At 44.2% G+C, this 24,563-nt stretch overlaps 1 protein-coding gene and 1 pseudogene across 1 annotated transcript; one reads left to right on the plus strand and one right to left on the minus strand.

Moving 5' to 3' along the window:
* Positions 1 to 1,203: 1,203 nt before the first annotated feature.
* CDK2AP1 (cyclin dependent kinase 2 associated protein 1) lies at positions 1,204 to 21,392 on the plus strand. Its single transcript, XM_075012843.1, has 4 exons — positions 1,204 to 1,411; positions 15,662 to 15,768; positions 17,285 to 17,411; positions 21,268 to 21,392. The coding sequence occupies exons 1-4, from the start codon at positions 1,204 to 1,206 to the stop codon at positions 21,333 to 21,335; spliced, it is 510 nt and encodes a 169-aa protein (XP_074868944.1). The 3' UTR covers positions 21,336 to 21,392.
* Positions 21,393 to 22,253: 861 nt separating this feature from the next.
* Positions 22,254 to 24,527, minus strand: LOC142022711 (uncharacterized; annotated as a pseudogene).
* Between the last annotated feature and the right edge of the window lie 36 nt (positions 24,528 to 24,563).

The raw sequence follows: 24,563 nt of genomic DNA on the forward strand, positions 1-24,563 counted from the left end.
ACCCCTGGTTTAGTGGATAGCAGAGGGGAGTGGTGCACGGGGATCTGAGCTATGGTGTCCATTGCCTGACTTTCTACAAATTATTTAATCTCTTTGACTCAGGTTCTCCACCTGTAAAATGGGGATCAGGCCTACCTTCCTTTGTTAAGCACTAATGAAATGATAGCCATTGTAGGTCTAATTCTGTACTATGTAAGTCAATGGAAGGATGTCATTAAAAAGGAACAGGATTGGGTCCCACCTGGTTGCAGAATATTAGTACAAATTACAACTGTGATACAGGTTTCTCATAGTGAGAGTCTTACAAGAGAAATGCGAATTAATGTGAAAGTTCCATTAATTCTAGTTATGAAACCCACTAGAAAGAGCAGCTGGACAGATTCTCATCAATTACACTCATGTAAACCTGGAATAACTTTCACCACATATGCCCTGGGTCTATTGAGCTAATTTGAGAACTCTGTTGCACTTCAACAGATGCACTTTTGAATGAGCTTTGGGGTCAGAAATTGGTATCTATAAGACCTTTTTAAAATTTATTTTTAAAAATTAGCATTGTGAACCTAAGTGGAAATTTATTTTTCATTACCATTTCTTTGCAAAGAGAAAACCAGTTAATTTTAAATTTTTATTTTTATTAAAACTCACTGCTGCAACTTAGGTTACCCTTCAACCTCTGATCAGATGGAACTGATGGACAGAACACATGTATTTAGTACATAAAATAATTTAAAGGTGCACCCCCCTCACTTTATGAAGAGAATTTGCATGGCAAATTGAAAGAAAGCTGATTGGCAGAAATTTCCCACCACTTATCAGAAAAAATTATAATCTTGATTTTTTTCTAAAATTCGGATTATTTTCTAATCCCCCACAAAAACCATCACAGCCCCCCTAAAACAAACCCAGTTCTTTTTCTCCTTTTAAACAATGCCCATTAAACATTTCCCCCCACCCCTGACTCCCCTTTTTTAATAAGTTCCATGATAAGATTTCAACCCAAAAGTTCTGCCAAAAGTTTCTGAAGTTAATTTAAAAAAAACATGTTTTTTTTTTAAACCGAGCTCTATTGTTTGCTCTTTAGATTTTTATTTGCGGGGCAGCTTTTATTTTTTCAAGCGCTGGGGGGTGAGGCTGGGCGAGGCGTGTGGATCCCTTTTCTCCCCTAAAGTTTTTGGATTCCTGTCTCCTAATGATGTAGGGATGATATATTGCATTGTGGGTGTCAATATAAGTGACGGCCATATTTGCCGGTGCTGCTACCGCTGTAAACAACCCAAAGTGTCTGTGAGACACAGAGACGCTCCACTGAATGTCAGGACATTTTTATTTCTCGCCTGTGCAATGTCTCTAGGAATGTCTTACAAGCCCAACTTGAACGCCCACCTCCCTGGGACTTCCATCAACCAGGGTAAGTCTCCGATGGCAAGTGGAGGGCAAGTTGTGCAGCCCTTTTTGGAGGCACAGAAAGCGCGCTGCGGTGCAGCGGGGATACCTGGGCAAAGCCCCAGACTGTAGTTTTTGTCCAGTTCTATACGTCGGGTCAGATCCTCGGAGCTGATTCATATCCGCCATGATTAGTAATCGCCCGCCGCGCCGCGCCGCGCCGCGCGTCCCCACGAGCAAACTTCGGCTCCCACCCCCGAGCCCCGCGGCCGCGCCGCTGCGCCCCGGCTGGCGCCCAGGTGCCGGCCGCCTCCGCGGGTAGCGCTTTTGATCCGGCCGTTCGCTCGCCTCCATGATCGGCTCTCCGGGGCGGCTGATTGATCTGGATCAGGAATATTCTGTTCGCGGCTCAGCCGCGACCGCTGCTGGCCGGACGCCGCAAGTGCCGCCCGCGCGGGCTGGGGGTGGCGAGGCTGGGGGCTGCCTCTCTGCTCTGCGGGGCTGGGGGCTTTGCTCTCTCGCTCCCCCGGCGCCCCAGCCCTGATCTGCCACGGCCCCCTCTCCAGCGGGGCGGGTCCGCAGGGGAGAGGCACTCCAAGTGCCCGGAGATGGTTAGTCTGTGTTGGCGACGTCTCCTTTAGGCGCCTGGGAGAGCTGCTTGCTTGTTCAGGATATTCTCCTTTTTCTTTTCCCCCACTTGTGTTTATTTTTATTCCCCCTCTTTCCCACCCTTGCAAAGTGACTTGGATGGATGTAACTTTTTTTTATTTTCAAGGGTAATAGTAATTTAAAAAAAATATGAACGCCTCTTGTGAACTTTGTTGGAAAAGTGTGTGGGTGTTTGTATGGGGGCGCGTGTGAAAACCGGTGGGTGGGTGTGTTAATTCAGAAAATGCTGAACACAGCAGCAGCTGTTAATTCGCTGTGGGATAGTTCCAGGAGATCACTTTTACTACGGAGTGGTATTACAACAAAAATGGAGACGTTGTCTTTAGCTCTTTAACAGGTCCCTGACACACATGGTATCTGCAGGTCTGACATCAAAATATCAACAGGAAGAAATGTGACTTTTAAAACAAAAAGGGCAGAGAAAAGTTAGGGTGGTTTAGAAGAGAGTGGAAATATGCATCGGTGGTTTTTGTCAGGGCTGCTTGTGATTTTGTTCCTAGGCTATTGATCAGCTAAAGGGATTAATGGCATGTACCCCCCCAAAAAACTACCATAAGAATGGCAGTTATAGCAGATCTCATTCTGCTGCAAGGAATTTGTCACCAGCTGGTAGAGGAAAAAAGACATGAACTAAAGTCTTGAATCTGCAAATGCTGCCACATGATAATAGCTTGAAGCTTGTAAGTAGCTGACTATAAGGAGAGTTCCCAGGTGTGTAAAATTAAGCATGCATGTCAGTATTTACAGGATTATGGTCTGAGATCAGCATGTTACTTAAAAAAAACGCATGATTGTTACTTCAGATTCTTGTGACATACTAAAGCCATGTTACCAGAATGAACCAAGTAATGGAGCTTTCCTTTTTGTCTCACACCGCAGCCAATGTCTCATTCTCTATAATACCTCCATCCAAGAGCAGGGACACTGAGCTTTTTGTTTAGACTTTTGGCTGATGTCGTGGAGCAAGGGGAAAACACTGCACTTCATATGAAAGTAACGGCTAAGACCCTGGTAAATGTTACTGAGCCCGTTCGGTTAAGTAACTTGGAAAGTTTGTTTCTGTGATTTTTGTGGCTATCATTGTTCTGCCTATGTGAGCTCTAATGAGCCATGCCTCAATTGAAGCTTTACATTCTTTCATTTGGTTGGTCATCCTGTTTTAGTGGCTTTTCAGCAGTCCACTGTGATGCTTCAGTTATCCCCCTCTTAGCGTGTGCTTGCTTCGTTAATGTCAGCCAGAGACTCTTTGAAATGAAAAATATTTTAACCGGTATTCAAAATGGGTTCTCTCTTTCTTGCCGTCTCCTGCCATTATCCCTCATTCACCAGCCCTTCCTCTAGCTAGTGGCAATGCCCGCGTGATGGCCTGAGGCCAAGGGACTTACACAAAGCAGTCCTTGCAGGGGCACACGTTGCATTCAGAGTGATGTGACTGCAAATGGATCCCTCTTTGCTGGACCTTAATTCTGAGTTTCTGCAGGTTCCTTCTCTGTGTTTAAATTAAATGCCACCAGCTCAGCTAGAAGTAGAAATCCCGGATTTCCTTCCAAACCTGGGGCTAGATCACCCCTTTTCTTTGTGTCCTGTGGAGGGCTGAGAAAGCAGGACATCTGTCCCTTTGGCCAGAAACCAGCTCTGCAGAAGCTGCTCTGCAGGAGCGCGGAGTGATTGGGCGCAGTGTTTGGTGGGGATGTGGCCAGGTGTGGGGACCTGTATAATAATGCTGGTGAGCTGTGCTGCAGGGTTTTTTGGTGCAAGCGGAGCTGCAGGGACTGTGGTGCAGTGCTGGGCAACCTGCAGCCCGTGGGCTCTATATGTATCCCATTGGGTTGCTGTGCATGGCCTGCGAGATGTTTTGTTCACCGCTGCCCCTGTGCAGGGTTGCCACATTCCGCTGGTTTCCAGCCGCGGATTTTTTTTCCTACTGGTATTACTAAAGTGACGCACACATGAAGTGAGGTGCATGCCGATCGTGCACAACATGGACGGTGAGTACCGTGTGCTCCGGCTGCATCCAATCACAGCGCTGCTACAGTTGAAGTGGCGCACCCTGCAAATTCCAGGCACAGAAGCGCAATTAGCAAAACTACCCTATCCCAGGAGACCATCTTGGTTATGACAATCTCACAGTCCATTGATTTGAAGGAGGTCCACTTGCTAGCCTAGGTCATCCTTTGCTGCTGTGGCGGCACATTTCCAAAGTCTGTCTTCGCTACAGAGCTAACTTGCGTTATCTACATTCTGGTTAATTCCTCTCCACTTAGTCTAGCTTGAGTGAGATTGGCCACGCCACAAAATAACACATGAGCTCCCCATGGTGGTTATATTAGCAGCTGATAAGTTGTGCTAACTTCAGCTCCACGTTATACAGACAGCGGGGTCTGCCATCTTTGAGCAATGGGATTTTTGTGTGTGGACAGGTCCTGAATTAGGGATGATGTCAGGTTATGAACCAAGTTACTCATGCAGCGAAAGCAAGCCCTGAGAGAGAAGGGAGTTGCCATAGGGGCAGGGAAGGCTACAGAGGTTAATGGGAGATCTGTGGGATGCCTCCTACAGATCTCAGGATGGCTGCATAAGTGAAGTCCGTCCACTCCACAAGTGGTTAAACCCCCTCTCCAGCTAAGTGATACTTTGGGCACTCCGGGGGCCTGACTCTCCATTGTACAGCAGCTTTGTCAATTACACATGTTCAACCAGTAATTTGTTGACAAAGCGGAATTTTTACACTGGGTCTGCACTCACTGTGCCCAGATCGGAGTGATGCTGCAAAGCTCAGGGCAGTCGGGGTTTAGGCCTCTGGTGATTAAACTTGCACTGCTTTTCCACATAGCTGTAGTCTTTCCACCCTGGAGCCTGACTAATTTTTCTCCCTACATGTAGTACTTTGCACTCATCTTTGTGAAATTTAATTTTGATGGTTTCAGACCAATTCTTCAGTTTGTCCAGATTGTTTTGAGTTCTGATCCTGAATTGCAAAGTGTGAGTAGCCCCTCCTAGCTTGGTGTTATACACAGCTTTTATATGCATGCTCTCTACTTCACGAGCCTAGTCATTAATAAAAATATGGAATAATGCTAGACCCAGACTGGATCCTACTAGATACACCGGGGCGGAGGACGGGGGTGAGATACAGCCCACAGATCTGGGTCACCAAGCCTTTTGATCCAGCCTACCTTGCCAGTACCCCAAGGCAGCTTCTCTGCCTGCTGTAGTCCCATGCTGCTCAAAATGGCTGGCTGCTCCCACCAGGTGCCCTCTAGGTGATGTGAGCCTCTTGGTGGTGGTGGGGGGAGGGACTGAAGAGAGACTTTGTATGCTGCTCCTGCTCCCAGCCCAGTCATTGGCAGCATACAAAATCTTCCTCCCTCTCTCCCAGTGCAGAGAAGTACCTCCCAAAGCCCTTTGCACTGCTCCCCTTCCCCTCCTGTTCCAGGTCACAGCCCCCTCCTACGCCCTTGGCTCGGTCAGAATCCTCTCCCACACCCATACCCCATCCCAGACCCTGCCCCCCAACTGTCTGCCCCTGGTCACATCTCCCTCCTCCACTCAAACCCCACACTCTCTCTTGCATGCAAATCCTCTACTCTGAGCTCCCTTCTGCACCCATCCTCCATCCCAGACTCCTCATCCCCTTTGTAGAATAGTGCAGACCACTTAACAAAAGCTTGGGAGTGCTCCCCCATCAAAAATGATTGCCCGCCCCGAGCTGCACCCTACTAGTGCAACAGTGAACGGCACTTTGAGTTTGCTCTTTTGATCAGTCTTGCACACAGCTTCAAGTAATTGTATCTAGACCACAGTCTTCAAGTTTACTTATAAGACCATCATGTAAGACAGTCTTATAAAACTAGGATATGTCACTTCTACCCCTTCTCCCCATCCGCTAACTAGTGACCAAGTCATAGAAGGAAATTAGGTTGGCTTTGACTTATAACCAGTGAAGTCTGGTGAGGGGACTTCTGGCGGGGGGCACCAGCCATGTGCCCCTGACCTGTCCCCTCCCTACCCCTCCTGCCCCTCTTCTGGAGCAGCATAGCCCAAGGGCAGTGCAAGCAAAGAAGCTCATGCAGCTCTGGGACTGCACTGCTGTGGAGGGAGGGTGGATGCTGGGGGGTGCACATGCCCCCCTGTGAACCTTCCATATGTCATCCTGCTTATGACCCTGTTATCCTCTAGGTCAGGGGTCAGCCACCTTTCTGGGAAGGAGTGCCAAAATGTGACCTTTTGACCTCTGTAGGGTCCCAGTGCCAGTGATACTTTTTAAAGTCACTATTAGTCCTACTTAAAACAGCTTCATTCATAAATAACTAAAGATGCAGAGCTTTCCCCTTTAGGTGGTGGTTGGTAGCATTAGTTAGGCTTTTGTTAATCCACAGGCAGCATGGCTTTGAGCATGCTCTTGTCTGCATGGGGGAGGCGGGGTGGGGCTGAGCTCCTGCCTCATGTGCCGTTGGGTTGCTGACCCCTGCTCTAGGTGCTTATAGCTGGATCATATAATCTTTCAGCATCTTTCCAGGTATCAGAGTTAGGCTGCCCTTTTCTAGTTGCCATGTTTGCTGCTTCTTCACCTGTCTGCCATGAGCTTGCAGGAAAAGTTGGTATAAATTAAGGCAAAATGTTTCAAATTGTAAGAATTCATGTTCTTTTCAAATTTTAGCACGACCAGCGTGCTTGTAAAATGGTCATATTCCACAAATGGGGCCTGGCATCCTGAGTGAAATTCTGGCCCCAGTGATTTTTTTCCTAATGTATATTCACTTGCACCTGTGCCTAGGGACATTGGAATTCCACCCAGTAAGAAGGCAGCAGTCTGCCCAGAGTACAAGGCAGCTGAGGAAATTACCCAATGAGTGTAATTCTTCTTTCACTCAAATCAGATTTATATGGCTGTAACACTAATAAATTCAGCGAAAGTATTTCTGGTTTATGTTGGTGGTTCTGAGAGTAAAATGAGGTCGGTAGATTCAATACACAGTCTTCTTTGGGGGAAATGTTTTAAACTCACAATTAAGTCACTTGTGTTAAAAGTGTAACTTAAGAAGAGTTTTTTCTCTCTTTTTCATATTGCATAAATAAGGGCTGAGAGTTGTGAGGGGGGTGGTAGTGGTGGTGTTGTTTTAAAGAAAAAAAATTTATTTTCTGGTCTGCATCAAAATATCAGGTCTTGCCTATTTATTGCACGAGGATTCTGTGGCTGACTAGAGAAATGTGCGGATTTTACATCACAAGAGAATGGTTACAGCTGAGAAACTGAGAGATTTCTATTCAGATGGTTTAAGGTGTGTGGTTTTTTTTTAAACACCTGGTTTTGCTCAAATGCTTGACAAACACTTGGCATAAAAGCACTGTGTGAAAATTCCAGACCTTCTGCAGAGGCACTGGCAGATAGATGCATGAATTTTCTCCAGCAACCACCATAATGGTCACAGATTTTCCACAAGGGTAAATGCTTTAGGTAAACAAATAAAATCAACCCCTCTAACTGAACTGTTATGCTTGTGGGACTCCTGCTGTGAACACAGATGTACTGGAGTAAATGCTCCTTACATTTGCATGTTTTCCCCTTTCCTATCCAGGAATAACTCTACAGCTGTTAGCACCTGGGACTGTGTACAAGTGGAGGTGTTGAACCACTTTAACTTTTGAACGTAGAAAAGACTGCAGTTAAGCAGAACAATAGTTTTGGATGCGCACCACACGGTTGTGTAGTAATAAAAGCTGCTACCATGGGGAGGTAACTGTGTGTGTCCAAAGCAGATCAGATGAGAGTGTTCTCATCAAAGGGACAAGTGAAACCAGAGAGACTTGGAGGAGCACCTCTGCAGGAAGGAAGAGGAGTGAAAGGCAGCTGAGTGGGAGGGCTCTAGTTTTCCACCCAGCTCCTACTGAAGTCAGTGGAAAAATTCCTTTTGCCTTTAACAGGAGCTGGGTTGGACATATAGGCCCTAGTTTCAGGCTTGTTAAAGTCTGTAGGACTTCACCATTTACCTGAACTTCAGCGTGTATCAAATCAGGCTGAGAGAGAGCAGACAGAGGTAAGATGGGAGCTGGAAGAGGGAAGTTGCAGTAGTAGTAATAATCCTCTTCCACTCCTACAACTTGGAGCATAGGCCATTGACAACCGTTTGCCAGTGTGCCCTGTCCTGGGTGATCTTTTTCAGTTCTGACCAGGTGTATCCCATCTTTTTAGTATCTGCCTTCCAGTCTCTACACCAGGTGTTTCTTGGGCACCCTCTTTTCCTTTTTCCTCCTGGGTTCCAGCTTAAGGCGTGTCTTGTGCTGTTGGTGGTTGGTTTTCTGAGGGTGTGTCCAATCCACCACCATCTTCTCTTCCTGCTTTCTTCTTCAGGAAAGCAGGAAGTTGGTGAGTCAGTTGTCACAGGATGGGGGAAGATTGGGATTGTATCTGGTAATGGCCATTCCTGTGGCACAGCTACACTATGGGGATAGGCTGACCTGAGCTACACAATTTGAGTTACATTAGAAGCATAATTCAAACCAACTTCGCTTAGATCAGGGGTGAGCAATCTGTGGCTCTGGAGCCACGTGACTCTTTAAAGAGTCGCTTGTGGCTCTGGACGCTGCTGCTGCTGAAATAATGGAACTAAATTGAACTGGTTTTAGTGGCTGGCATGGGGCAGGAGGGATCCAGCCATTAAACCAATTAAATTTAGTTGAGGTATTTCCAGGTGGCAGGTCAGGGAGCAGCCCGCGCTGCAGGTGGGGGAAGTGAAGAGGAAAGCTGGGGAGAGGGGTGGCCCAGTCTGTCCCTGCTGGAGCCGTGCAGCCTCACTGAGGAGGCGGTGGGGGGGGAAGGCCATGGCAGAGAAGCAGGAGCACACACAGCTGGAGGAACTCGTCATCTGAGGCAAGTTAATCCAGGGGGTGGGGGGGCGGATTTGGGGGCTGAGACGGGTTGAGCCTGGAAATGTGGGTAACAACTTTCTAACTGGTACAAATCATTGTGTGCGCTGTTGTTAAAACAGAGGTGACAAAAAGTACAGTTTGACGTTAGTTATTAAGAACTGTCGTATTCACGTGCATGGTGGCTCTTGAAGTATTGATTTTGTAACTGAACTTGAAAAAATGGTTCCTCTTGCTATTTTGGTCGCAGACCACTGGCTTAGCTCTGCTTACTCATAGGGTCCACACCAGGTTGGGCTGAGAGAGGAAACTCCTCCGTCAATTCCCTGTATTCTTCTTGTTCTGTTGGACTACTGGACTTGACGGGAGAGAAATCAGCAGTTGATTTATCATGTCTGTACGAGACATGATAAATCGACCACCCATTGGATTGATCACTGCCCTGTCATTCCAGCCAGATAGTGAAGAAATGCCCCAAAGATTGCAACTGAATCTTCACTGGATGGTATATCTGAGCCTCAGGCATGCAACTAGCTTCTGTCATTCCCCGAGAGGCTCTGGTAACATTACTACTTCACCATTAGTCAGTGCTGTCTGTTTGCATTCTAGCTAACCATGTTAAGAAAGTAATGAGTCAGGTCACAAAATCATGAGATTGAGAAAAAAATACGTTTGGAGTTCTCGTTTAACTGCGGGTTTCTGATCCTTCAGGGGGCACTTGGGTCACATTGTCAAGCTTTTTCCCTGCAATCAAGAGAAACTGAAACTAAAAACTACTCTTTTTAAATGTCTCTAAAACTGCTAAACCCGCCTCTTTTTAAAAAATCTCACACGATCTCTTTTTCCTCCAGCATCTGGAGCATTACGAACACCAAATATTGCAAGTTTTGTGCTAAATCTGTGAGTATTGTCAGTAATGCTTTTAGCTAAAGACAGGTCAATCAGCCTGCCTATCACCTAAGCCTCTGCATCGAACAGTACTTGTACCCGTCGATCAGTATCAACATGGATGGGCTATGAGCCTCGGGTTGAGCACACGGATATCTCAGAATTAGCACCATCAAACCCTCCACCATTCGGTGGTCAGCAGCCTTGACCTCGGTTGCCTCCACTATGGGAGTGAATTTGAATTCTCCCTCCCCTCCACCTGCACCCATACAGTGGTAACATACTGTTCCCACTCCCAGATGTTTGGGTTGCGAGTTTGTCTCCACCTGACTTTATCCTTTGTGTTGTCAAAAGGAGAACGCTACTCAGGTAGCCTGGAAGAAGCCAAAGAGTGCTCTGCGGATCTCATCAGTGATTTGAATCGGTCCAGGTAGCAGACAGGAGACAGGCGAAATACAATATCCAAACACTCTGATGGATCTTTCACCCTTTGCTAAGAAGTCATTTTGACATCTGACCTAGTCTCCTCTGCCTTGTGCTGTTGTATGAGGCTTGCTCTCTTGGTTTTTTTTTTTTTTTGCTCATTACAATACAAGGGGCTAGTAAATGTAATTTGAAATCTATTAAATATTTAGACACACAAATGTATTTTGGATTAACTAAAAATGTGTAAGTCCCAAGGCCATTCCTGTGGATGAATGGGAGAGCTGATAGGCTGAGAAAAAGCCCAGGTCCGTTACCCCTCACCAGACCCTAAACCTCAGGAAATACCCTGCACGGGAGCTCATTGTCATGATCACAACCGCATCTGAAATAAATACAAGAATTTGATTTTCTTTTTATTCTGCTGAGTCCTGCTCACTCTCCAGCCGCCCTCCGGGAATGACTGGCTGGCATCTGACATGGGCACCTGCAGCGGAGGAAGAGCTGGTATCACAGCCAAGCTAAATCCCTTTCTTTGTTCTCGGTGCCTGCTGCTACTGATAAAGCGGTTGGCGCATGGCATTATGTCTTATTACATTTTTGATGCAGACTGCAAAGAAACAGGTAAACTCACCATGGTTACCACTACTTGTCATTCAGCAGGACACTCGTTACTCTGTAATGGCCTCTAGTGTCTGCATCACAGCTTTGCATATGCTCGGGGTAAAGTAGACAAGGCAGCGCCCCTGACTACTCCAGGGACAAATTTCATTGATCTGATTTTATCAATTAAACAAGGTGTGCGGTGTTTGTTGTCACTAAAATACTATCCAGATCCACTTCCCGTGGTGGTCTAACACAGTGCTCAGCAGCCTTTTTCACCTCGTGGCACACTTCAGCACTCAGTTATAATTTCGTGGCACCCCGATATGTTTAACCCAATCTCCTCCCCCTCCCACAAAGCCAGGCACCCTCAGGGTCAATGTCTTCACCCTCCCCTGGAGCCAGGAACCCCTGGACTCCTCCCTGTTCTAATTCAATACCAGCGACTCACCAGAGCTGCCGCCACCACTGCCGCCCCAGAGGCCAGCACGGCCATGTGCTTCTCCCAGCCAAGCGGTGGGGCACGTGCATAGCACAGCAGACAGCACTCCTGGTGTGTGGCTGAGGCACACTGAGCGCCACTCCGTGGCACACCAGTGTGCCATGGCACACCATTGAAGGAGCACTGCTCTAACAGGACCGGGCTTTCAGTAATTCTCTTTATTTGTTGTACCCTTTTTCCTTTGACGCTAATTCAGCCACAGACAGAATCTGCGGCTGCCCTATGTTGCAATGCCATAATTATGGTCAGCATCCAAATCTGTGAAACTTTCTCATGCTGCACCTTGCTGTCCAGTCACTGCTTTGTCTCTGGGCATCAGGCACTTGATGGGTTTTTGTCCTTATCTCTCTACTCCTTGTGTCTGTAATCTTGACTTCTGTCCAGGCTGGGAAAACTCCAGAGTCCATTGATCTCCTTAGACCATATGAATTTGAAATTTCTGTTATTTATTATTAAACAGAAGCCATCTGAAACAAATCACTTTCGTTGCTTTCAACTTTGTTTTACTTCATAGCCAATAGGAAAGGGTTTTTGGCTCATTTCTAGGACAAATAACTTGAGTCTAAACGCCTGACTGTCTTTGTCCTTGTAACCTGATTTATGGTTTGGCCCTGTAAAGACAGTGATATCACATAGCCCTAAGGCAAATATGGGACACCGGCCTCCAGAGATGGGGGGCTGCTGTTCCATGTCAGGGCTCCTCAGTGATGGGGGGCAGCTGCTCCACCATGAGGCACCAGGGATGGGGTTCCTCAGCCTCCTGATGAGGAAGAGTGGAAGATGGGGGCTCCACTACCTCCCAGCAGGGGGGTGCCGGGGAATGAAGAGGCTGCCCCATGGCAGAGCTCACTGGCAGTGGGGGTTGCCTCCATGCCGTGCCAGGGAATGGGGCAGCCACCCAGTGGAGGAGCTCGCTGGCAGCAGGGGCTGACGCCTCGAGACGCTGAGTGCCAGGGAACAGGAGCCACACAAAATATGGGACAATTAGCCCATTCTCTTAAAAAAGTCAGGACACCTGTGAGACAGCTTAAATAAGGGCCTGTCCCAGGAAAAATGGTGCAGATGGTCACTGAAGGTAAACACCTTTCTTCCCAGAAGACGTACTTATTACTGCAAGCAGTTCCACAGACTTCAGTTAGACTTTTCAGAATGATCTGGTAACAAGAGTTCACAGGATTGAGCCCGTCCTTTGTGAATTTAGGGAAAGACACTTAACTTCCTGATGCTCAGTTTCCTGTTCTGTAAAATGAGTATAATCAAACTCCCCTACTTTAGAGTGTGCTGGGCTAATTAATGGTTGTAAAGCACTGAGATTTTTGGAGATACTTCCTGCCAGGTTGGATCATTGATGTCTGTTTGACTCCATTGTTATATATTTTTGAAATGCTGGGTAATACGTGGTTATGAAAATATTGCCAGTACAGATTGAACCTCTCTAATCCCAACACTCTCGTCCAGCAACATCCGTAATCCAGCGTGCTTTTACTTAGGTAGATGACCACATATCATGGGCGTGGCCAGGTTTCCCGTGGTCCCATAAAGTTTGTTTCCAGCCATCAGTCCTGGCCCTTAGTGTCCTGTGCTGTTATTTAGCTGTAATTTACCTCTAAATGTCTTCTAAGCCCAGTAAGCAGTGGAAGTGTTGGTAAAGTGCTAGAAAATATTGACCTCCCACCAGCTAGCGAATGCTCTCGTTCGGCACCAGTCAGGTCTCATGGGTGCCAGATGAGAGACCACCCACTGTACAGAAGTGTCAGATTTGAGAATGTTAAGGAGCGCTGTCATTTGGAAAAAGGTGCAGTTGTGCCTCATATTAGCTACCGTGTGAACACAAGGCCATGTGTAGTTTTTCGTACAAATTAGCAGACTGAGCTCAAAGTTAAAGGGGAGGTGAGTTTATCACTTAATCGACTGACTCATCACAAAGATAGAGACCATCTTGTTGTCACTATGATTTATCTTGGCATTAGTTAACGCAAGTTAAGAACACACGTTCTGTAGTGAAGACAAGACCCTCGTGGTTCTGTGAATGTTACAGAAGCACAATGATTCTTTCAAAATGAAGATTAGATTCATGATCTCATCATGCACTTCTTATAATGGGATCTCTGCTTCCGACCTTTCCGTAGCTTCACGAAAAACAAGCTGTCCTGTAGCACTGTAGAGTAACAGTTTTATTTAATAGATAGAGAGCTTTTGTGGGTACTTAATAAATAAAATGATTAGTCTTTAAAGTGCTACAGCACTATTTGGTTATTTTGCAAAAATTAGTAAGAATCAGGAGTAAAACACCAAGCAGAACAAAATGTCTCACACAACGTCAAATCTTTTTCATTTGTATTTCATTTAAATTCCAGCTGGGGCTGGTAAATGAAGGCTAAGGAAGTGGGAGAAGCCTCAAAATTGTCAGGGAAGAAGTTTTTTGAGGAGGGAACTAGTGGGTCTGAGAGGCTGCAGGGAAAACCTGGACAGACAGAAGCAACCATGGGAGCAGGAGCATTTGAAGGAGAGGAGGGAGAGAGAGAGAGAGAAGGGAACTAACAGGATTCTATAAATTCCCCCTTAGGCCTGATTCTGCAAAGCCTACTTGGGCAGAACTCCCACTAAGGTTATGAAAACAAGCAGCAGGATTGATACTCCTACGTGCATTCTTATCTGGCTAGCAACAGAGAGCTAGCTGTGTGGTGCATTTTTCTGAAAGGATGGATGGTAGAAGATGATGGAAGAGGCTGTTTCAGTGGGCAGATGAGATCAATAGGTGTCATTAGCAGACTGTCACGTGGCCAGAGGTTGAGCCTTTTCAGCTGCAGTGCATAACTCCGGCTCTGTCTGTCATGTGCACCTCCTGTAATTGTTAATTGTGACCCTCTAGAAAAAGGGTGAAGTGATCTGTTGTTTCTGCCCCCAAAATTTTGACTGTTAGTAATTGATTCAGGACTCTGTTGAGATACTCCTCTACAGGGGCAGAACTTTGACTGGTAACATTGTCAAACCCCATTAGTAGAGTTCCTGCAACTCTTGGTTAATTTCAAAAGCCCTGTTGACTTTGTAGAATAATAAAGGACACAAAATGTTTTGAGTTTATTTCATGTGTGTGTGTGGAGGGGGGTATGTTCCTGTGCAGTGGGAGTAAACTATCTTGAACTTCTTTGGGGAAAAGTTACTTTCTAAAAATTGCATGAAGTATAGCACGTATCTTTTGAGGAACCTACTGTTTGAATAATAATCAGGATGGAGCATTCACTAGATAATTACTTCTGTTATGTGCCATGTCAACATTTATTGACCATTTATTATCCCCTGTCAGTATTTACCTAAGGGGACCATAAAACTTTATAGTGTCAAAGGCAAACATACGTTCATAATAAGAATGTTCTGTCAGTGCAGTTAAACTTCACTCTGAAGTCTGATGCTCCCATAAAATATCAGACTTCAACACAAAAATCTCTCTTTGGTTTATTTGCATCGCACAATCCAAGTGGCTAAAGATGTTTGACATTACATCGGAGATGAATGTGGTGAACAATATTTACTGCTTATGTCACGGGATGAAGCGTTGTGACATTAGCGCAAACTAGCTTTTAGGGTGATTTGCATTGCACACTTGATGACGATATGAATTGTAAAATTCCAGCCATATAATATGTACCGTAAATGTGAAAATAGCATGGTATTAATACTAGACTTATTTAAAAGTGTATTTGCAACCCTGTTGTCTATACAGAATATGTAACTTTATACAGTGCTGAATTCTGAACAGTAGAGACGATATAACTAAGTTTTGCAGAACTTGATTTTTATTTTTTCAAAATTTATTTTTGAGCATTTTTTTTCTATTTAATATTTACAGTTGTTCAAAATTACAGGTTGGGTGTCTGACAGAAAATGCTAAGATTCAGAAAATTTAGACTTTATAACCATTAAAACACAAATTGCCAATGTCACATCTCAGAATATACAATCTCTTTAAATCAAACACTTAAGTTCTCAAGCAGCCTTTTTCTCACTTTGCCTCTCTGTAAATTAGATTATTGTTGCTGGAAGAATTTTTGTCATGGGTTTGTGTGTGTGGTGAAATTAAAATTTACTGTCATTTACTAATTAAAAATCTAGTCTTTCCAAGCTTAGGTATGTTAAAGCCTGCACTAATTTCTCATGTATTGTTTATAGTGAAAGTGATTCTTGAGATAGTGATCAGGGAGAAAAAGCTGAGAGATTATTGTTTATTTAAAAAATAGCTTCACTGAACTACATACGTATGTGTGTTGACTAATTCATTCGTAGATAATGTTGCTTTCATATTTTTTTCTTCTTCTTCAAAAGCTGGAAGTGTTCATTCTCCCTCCACAAGTATGGGCACATCTGCACAATACAGACAGCTTATAAATGATTATGGACCGCCATCCCTAGGCTATACACAAGGGATGCAGGTAAAATTCCAATTTTTAAATTGTATTGGTGATATGAAAACAAAAGAGCAGTCGTGTAGCACTTTAAAATGCTACACGCCTGCTTTTTACTTTTGATAGAGTACAGACTAACATGGCGATTGGTGATATGGTTTTGAAGTGTAATATAAATTGTGGTATGTAGTCAGATGTGACCCTCCATTCATTTGAAATGAATTACAAATGTCCCACAGATTCATCACATGTATCCTGGTTTAGTATTAGACTAACTGTAGAGCTGTCTGGGGTTTATAGAATCACAGAACACTGGAACTGGAAGGGACCTCAAGAGATCATCGAGTCCAGTTCCCTGCCCTCTAGACCATCCCTGATAGGTGTCTATCTAACCTGCTCTTAAATATCTCCAGTGATGGAGATTCCACAACCTCTCTAGACAATCTATTCCAGTGTTTAACCACCCTGACAGTTAGGAAGTTTTTTCTATTGTCCAACCTAAGCCTCCCTTGCTGTAGTGTAAGCACATTGCTTCTTGACCTATCCTCAGAGGTTAAGGAGAACAATTTTTCTCCCTCTTTCTTGTAACCCTCTTGAAAACTGCTATCATGTCCCCGCTAAGTCTTCTCTCTTCTAAACTCAACAAGCCCAGTTTTTTCAGTCTTCCTTCATAGCTCATGTTCTCTAGGCCTTTAACGATCCTTGTTACTCTTCTCTGGACCTTCTCCAATTTCTCCACATCTTTATCTGTAAAGGACTACAAGAGGTTGTCTATTCCATCTTGCAATTTGGAGACAGGGTATTTAATAACTAACTATGAGTCCTTGCCCTTCTGATTACTGGTGAGGCATATAAATTCTGTTAGAAGACAAAGGCACAGATATACAATGATCAAGTCTTATAATCTGATGGTTAAGTCAGCAACAAACCAGGACTCTATTAGTATGACTTTTAAACATGATTTCATATTTTAATATCTGTCTTAGGGCAAAATATAATTATAAAGTGCAGGATGCAAAACTTCCTGTTGGCTGCTATAAGAATCTGACTGGTCAACTTTTGTAGAGTGGCTTCTACCTACTAACAGGGGAAGGCGGCCTTCTCTTTGTCTTTGGATACCTTTCTTGTATCTTTCTCTCCTCTCCCTGCTCCAACCCCCACCTTTCCATGTATTTTAACATACTCTGAAAACTTGTCTGGTCAGTTTTTGTCTATACTACTTCTTACAATGGTAAATAATGGAAGGAGAGAGAGATGAGCTTTAATATTGTGCTAGTTAACGATTTGCAGCACTATTTGGATGAAATACTAAATGGTTCCAGCCCTGCAGTCAGATCTGCAGCTGCATGGTACCTCACCATATCTGACTGCAGTAACAGGGGCTAATGCAGCATTGTGTTTGAAATCCTGGAAAACTTGATGTGTTCAGTGCAAGTGACCCAGGATCAAGCGAGGCATATTATGAATTTGATTTTTATGATTGTTTTCATCTGCTGTTGTTTTTTGGCATGTATAATGCGGATGAATTTCTTTCAAACCGTAGGGTACCAGCAGCAATCAAGTACCGCAAAGCAAATATGCAGAACTTCTAGCTATCATAGAAGAATTAGGAAAAGAAATTAGACCTACGTATGCTGGAAGTAAAAGTGCCATGGAGAGACTAAAACGAGGTAATTCTTTTATAATACAAAAATGTTTTGGATACATTATTTACGATTTCCCCATATCCCTTACTTCAGAGATGGAGAAACCCTTATAGCTGGCTTGACTTAAGAGTGTTTAGTTATGAGTTGGTTATCATAGTGTACCAACAGTCCATTCATTTCCTACATGACATGCCACTGACTCCACGTATTTAATGTACACAGAGGAGTACAGGTTAATGTAGCTCGTACCCATTTCCAGTGCCCTCACTGTGTATATTGCAACCATGTATTCTCCCAGAGTACTTACTCAGAATCCTCTAACCTCTCTCCCATAGACAACAAACCATGTAACAAAATGTTATCTATGCGACACTTTTCCGGCTGGCCCACTTAATCTTAACAGAATGCATATTTTCTTGAAGAGATTCTATATTGTGGTAACTTGCACGCTGAGAAACCAGGAGAGGAGGCTATGGGCGGCTGGGGAGATGAACAAAAACAACAGGAGGCTAACATGGTACTAGTCCACATCTTCCTCCATCATGTGTGTTCCTACTCCTCCTGGGTCCTTTCTGTTTGTAAATTCCACCTGCTTAAACTGCCTCATTCATCATTAAGCAGACAAAATTAGATCTAAGGAGCTTGAGGTGACTAGAATCTAAAGACATTTCCCCACTACAGCCATGATCCACGTTGTGGTGATTGATTCACCTGGAATTGATTTACCAGGTCTAGAGAGGACCCGCTAAATCAACTGCCAATCACTTGAAATTGACTCTGGTACTCCCCTGGAACAATATGAGTAAGGGGAGTCAGTGGGAGCGTTTCTCCCATCAGCCTAGCATGGAGTGGGCCCTGCAGTATGTAGATCTAAGACCTATCCTGATGGCCCAGTTCCTTTTGACAAATATCACCAAAGCGTGAAGGAGTTTGAGGGCCCTGCAACCCCCATCTGCAGTCAGATGCAACTCTCAGCCAGTAGGTAGAACAGATGGGTTTATTAGTTGGCAGGGACACAGCGTAGAACAAACTTGTCAACATAGTTACCAGGAGCAGTCTGTACAATCCATCTGTGGGAGAGGGCCCCCAGAGCTAGGGCCTGGCTCGTGTCCTGCACCCCAAGCCAGCCCAGTCTGTCCCAGTCTCCCATCCAGACTCTTCTTCCAGACTTTGTCCTGCATCCTGGGCAAAAGGTATTACCTGGTCACACCTCTCCTGGGCTCAGGGTTACAAAGGGCATCGACAATTGTGTGTGTGCAGGAGGCGATCACACCCAAAATTCCCATACCCTCTAGGTATTGGTGCAGTGTCCGGGGAAACAGAGGCACACACCCAGGTTCACTATAGGACAGTAGAACTCATAAGTGACACAACAAGGTGACTAGAATCCCTAGTTAGTCACAGTAAACGAGAGGGTAATAAGTATCCTTTTCTCTCCTTGTTGGAGAAATCACTGCATACCCTCCTGCTGGTGTAGCCAGCTCCACACCATCCCCTGCAGGAGGCACATCATTGCTGAAGGAATAGAGTCCTGGTTTGGGCATTCCTACACCCTAATCGCTGGATTGACCAATAAGGCCCATGGACAGAGCTCTGCAAGTCCACAGATATCTGCACCCACGGAGATGGATGCAGATATCCGCTACTCATTTTTGCAGATATGGCTGCAGATACAAATTTTATATCTAGAACCTTGCAAATTTGCATAAATCCACTTTATATCTGCATCTGATTTTTGCAGATATGGATGCAGATACAAATTTTGTCTCCATGCAGGTCTGCAGTCATGGGCAGCTGGATTCGGGGCAGTTCTCCAAGCTGCTCTATCTTATGCAAGCGGCTAACACGGTCTCTGATTAGCCCAGTTGTTTATAAGGCCCAATCATTAACGTGAGAGTAGTATATCTGCCACAGCGTGCAATGAAATTACTGGTGGCTGGAAGGGATGTGATAAAGTCTGCTGATAAGCGCCATAAAGTGGAATCTAGGCTGACTAAAATTGATGTTGCAGAAGTCTCTTCATTGCACTGGCTGGGGGCAGGTCTACACTATGGGATAAAATTGATTTAAGATAGGCAACTCCAACTACAAGAGTTGCATAGCTGGGGTCGAGGTATCTTAAATCTATTTTTGACACCATCCCCACAGTGGTGCCTCTCCCATTCACTTCCCTTACTCCGCACAGCTGTGATGCATACCTAGGGCGACAGTGGCAACCTCACAGTTCAATTTAGCATAGCCCCACTAGATGCACTACATTGAACCCTGGAAGATCGACAGCCAGCATGTCGATCTTCCGGTAAGTGTAGCTGTACCCTGAGCCTGACAAAATAGATCAGGAATGGCAGTAGGGTAATGAGGAAGACATGGAAGAAATCTGGAAAAGTTCAGACTGTCAGCATGAACAATTCCTTGCTGACCAGGTGCTAGACTAAAGTTATGCTTTCATACATTACAGTGAATATGTACTTTTTTAGGCAACTTGGATGTCAGCCAATTTTTCTGACATCTTTTGACTCAAATCCTACCCTCTCAGCTTTGTAGGGTGTGCAGGGAGAGCATACTGTAGTATAATGGGAAGGAACTGGGGGAATCTTGCAGGTATCCACACCGGGGCAGGAAAGACATCTGATATACGGAGCGTTCCTTCCGCAGCCTTCTGTCTCACATGCCACCAGCTTAGAAGCCACAAAAGCTCCCAAGATTTAGAATGCGGATTAACATTCTCAGTTTTCTCCCTTGTTTAGATCAGCTCTGCTGCATAGGTTGGGCACCTTGCCACAATTAACGTGCTGCTTTGAGGCCGTGTCTTTGCACACCATAAATACAGGCACTGATTGCCTCCTGTGCATATATGTATTTAACTCTTTGAAAACACTTGTATCCCTAAATATTCTAGTGTAATTATTAAATGAACAATTATGTCTTTGGGTGCAACCACTGGTTGTTGCTCTGTAACCTCGAAGCCTCTGGGCTGAGAATCCTTCAGAGGCAGTGTACTTTAGTTTGTGCTCAGAGCTCACCACTACTGCTTCTTAACTGGGTAGATGAATTACCTTTGAGCAGAAGGAGCTGCTTAGCCTCATCACACTCACCCTGAAACACATGGTGCCAGACTGTTGCCTTGTCTGCAACAGGCAAGTTATGCTAACATCTCCTTTGGTCCAAACACAGGCTCAGATTCTGCTGCTGTGAACTTTGGCAGAGCTAGTTGAGATTTGTTGCTTTCGTTTTAAGTATGAGGCTGGGACTTTCACAACCCCAGAGTGTTAGGCTCCTTTTGAAAATTCTAGTTCGTGTCACCTAGACTTGAGCAAGGCTAAACAATACGTGCTTAATACTAGCCCTCTCAACATTGTTAACACTGGTGGAGTTTAGACTTGGACTTTGAGTGCATGGTGACAGTTAGGGCTGAGAGCTGACAGATGTCCTCTTGAAGCAAAAGTTACTTGATAGACAAATCAGGGTTCTTGGTAAGATTTTTAGCAAATTTCCAGATGACCATTATGCAAGACTCTTTTTTAAAAAACCTAAGATTTGCAGTTTAAAATAAACCTGAGTGGCAAAGTTTAAATCCATCTCTGACTGTGGCTCTTAAGCTGACACGTGCTTAGATTCAGTTTTGGCCTGGACCCATTTTTAATGCTGAATTTAACAAAGTGGTCCCTTCTGGTGTTAATCTGTAAAAGAGATGCCAGTTTGGACAACCAAACTCAGTGGCTTTAATGGCAGTTGGGACACTGGAAGATAGTGTGGCTACTTTTGGTATGGCACATTACGGTACCATTGCAAGCTGTTTTAGGACAAATATTAAACTGGTTTGTTGAATTTCAGCTATCATCCAATCTGATGTTTTCAAAAATTTACCGTTCTTTTGCAGGCATCATTCATGCTAGAGGATTAGTTCGGGAATGCTTGGCTGAGACTGAACGGAATGCAAGATCCTAGCCTACTCATTAAGTTACAAGACTTTCCATCTCTTTAAGAAGAAAAAAAGTAATACTTATTCCTTTTGAAACATTCAGATGAATCTTTTTATTTTGAATGTTCTACCCCTTTTTTGCCTCTATGAAAATGTACAGTTAAGAATTAGAAGATTTTTTCAATTTACCGAGGGTTTGCATTTTTTAAGATGTGAAACTTCCCAAACTTTCTAAAAAGTTGACTAAAAGTGCATGCAAAAGTAATGCTTTCCATCTCATAGACCATACTTCAGTTCCCTTCTTATCCAGCCACAGTCTCATTCCTTTTATTTCTTTGACTGTATTCACTTACCCCCACATGGTCAATCTTTCAACCTTTGACATGAGCTCTAAGAACTTTTAAAAAAATAATTGCAGAGGTAGCATGTTTTACCTAATAGTTGGCTGTACTCACACTTTACCATACAGCATAAACCTTGCTTAGAAATAACACCCCCCGCCTTTTTTTCATAAGCATCTGCATGATTGTTAGTGCTTTGGAGTCCATTTAAAGTGCATGAGTTATAAATACAGAAGATAGAGCAACCTAACAAACAATAACAACGTCCCAGAAAACTGTTTTTCATCCTAGGGCTGAAGATTTCAATTGTAAGTTTGCCAAAAAACAAAATTCTGGATAAATTACTAAAACTGTTATTTGCATCTTTGTATGTATTTATTACTTGACGTAATAAAGCTTATTTTCATTAACAATTTGTATTAAAATTGCTATGTACAGTCACTTTAATCAACCTTATGGTAAAGGTGCAAAATAATTCAGTGGTTAGGCCAATGTTTAGCCATCACACAGGAGCCTCAGGTGAGTCCAAGAACAAGCTAGGGAACAGGGCTGCAGACTGCTGGAGAAGTTCCATCCACAGCATGGTCCCGATGCAGTCAGTCTCTGCAGGAAGCAAGTAAGGCTGCTTGCCAACTTTGTTACTACTTATGAAAAGCAAAATGCTTGGCAGTTCCCTCCTGACACTATGCCTTCGAGTCTGGTCTCCTGCCTTCATGGTTGGAGGTTAGAATCTGTGACTGCAGCCATTGGGTATGTGAAAAAATGAAAGAAACAGTGACATTCTAGGGACAAGTTTTGATATTATTTTTACATTCCAGGAAGATGGAAGGTCACCTCTTTCCTTGTGATTTTAAATCAACATCTTTAGTAAAACTGAGTAGATGCTCCCTATTCAGATAAAGCTAGGCAAATTTTAAAACACATTAAAACCTTACTGAGGTGAAACCATTCAAGAATATTGTGGTACAGTACAGACAGTGGCATAACACTGGTATTCTGTGGCATCAATTCTGCAAGATAAACTGTGACCCTGACTACTGAAAGAGTCCCAAAGAAAGGGGGAGACACTGTGGATGTTGGAGGATGAGAGAGATTTGGTTCCGATTAGTGAATACACAGAAGTAGCTTTCAACCTGCACCACATCTTTGTCACATCACATTTTCTTCAATTGATGAAAATGTCTAAAAACTAGAGCTGTCAAATGCTTAAAAAAATTGCCATTTCTCACACTGTTTACATTTAATTGGTACTCTATTAAAATATTTTTGAATGCGCTACATGTTCAAATATTGATTTCATATACTACACAATACAGTGTTCAGTGCTCACTTTATATTTCGATCATAGATGTTTGCACTGTAAAAATCAATAGTATTTTCAATTAACAATCATACAAATACTGTACTGCAATCTCTATTGTGAATGTGAAAACCTTTTTTTTTAAAAAAACATCACTGCATTCAAAACCAAAACAATGTGAACTTTAAAAGTCTTCACAGCCACTCAATCCTTCTTCTTGTTTAGCCCCATACTAAAATGTTTATTTACATTTATGGGAAATGACCCTTGGTTCTTATGTCAAATGTAACAAAAGGAGAACAGGCATTTGCTAGGCCCTACTCTAGTTGGTCTTGCCAGGTATTTACATGCCAGATACAAATGACATTCCAGAGGCTATGCTCCCATGCTGATGACTGGTTCAGCTCAATTACAATCCAAAGTAGTACAGGCCAATGTACCTTTGTTTTCATCATCTTGGGCAGATGCCACCAACAACAGGTTGATTTGCTTGTATGCTGCGTTGGGTGCGGGGGGCAGTGTTCTGTAATTTCTGCATTGGAATGTAGCTCTTTTAAGACTTCTGACAGCATGTTTCACACCTCTTCCTCTCGCTCTGATTTTGGAAGGTACGTCAGATACTTAACCCTTGGGTTGAAGGCTGTAGCTAGCTTTACAAATGTCATATTGGTGCCATCCTTGCATTTTTGTCACATCTGTAGTCAAAGTGTTCTTAAAATGAACAACATATAATGGAGTCATTATCAGAGACTGCCTTAATGCTAAATATATAGTAGAATGTGGGTAAACCCATGGAGGAGACACACAATCCCTCCCCCCCCCCAACGACTTCAGTCACAAATCTGCAAAGCTCAAGTAGTGTTTCTAGCTTTTGCAGCTTTTTTCAAAATCATTACCTGTCGGCAGTGATTGACTGGGCTTTTGAAGTGCTAATGTGCTTGTGCTAGTGGCTTTATTGCTAAGCATGAACTGACCCATACCCAGTGTGGCGCTCGAGCAGGTTGAAATATCATGTACAAGAGGTTCTTGTGTCTTTCTGCAGATTGTTGTATTTCTACTCTGTACTGTTAGCTGGATTGTGTTTGCGTTGGCCCAGAAGTTCTCTGTGTTTTGCCAGCACGTTTTCAAAACTGCCATCACTGACCTCTACTCTAATGGGTCACTGCAAACTGAGCAATGCACATCATGTGTTGACAAGGCAAATGATTGGCTGCTGCTCTCCAATTACATGCCCCATCAGTGCTAATTGTAGTTACCTCTTCAGTGTCCACACAGCAACAATTAGGGTCAATAACTCCAGCACTCATGTCATTGCTTAAGGATGTCCAGTCAAAGCAATAGGTAGTGCATTTTTCAGAAGCTGCAACTTTGTACAGGTTGCACCTCCCTAGCATCCTCAGAACCATAGCAGTCCCAGAAGAGGGATTTTGCTGGACCACGGGAGGTGAATGCCCCCCAGTCCCTGTCCACCCATGCTGGCCTGATGCAGTGCACTCCCCGGGCCAGGCTCTGCATGGGGCTGCCAGGGAACGCTGGCTCCCTGACCCTGGCTCTGCACTGCAGATTGCTGTCTCCATGCCAGAGACTGTTGATGCCCCAGTTACAGTGCCATG

The sequence above is a fragment of the Carettochelys insculpta genome, chromosome 18 (genome assembly GCF_033958435.1).
Source record: "Carettochelys insculpta isolate YL-2023 chromosome 18, ASM3395843v1, whole genome shotgun sequence".
NCBI lineage: Eukaryota > Metazoa > Chordata > Testudines > Carettochelyidae > Carettochelys > Carettochelys insculpta.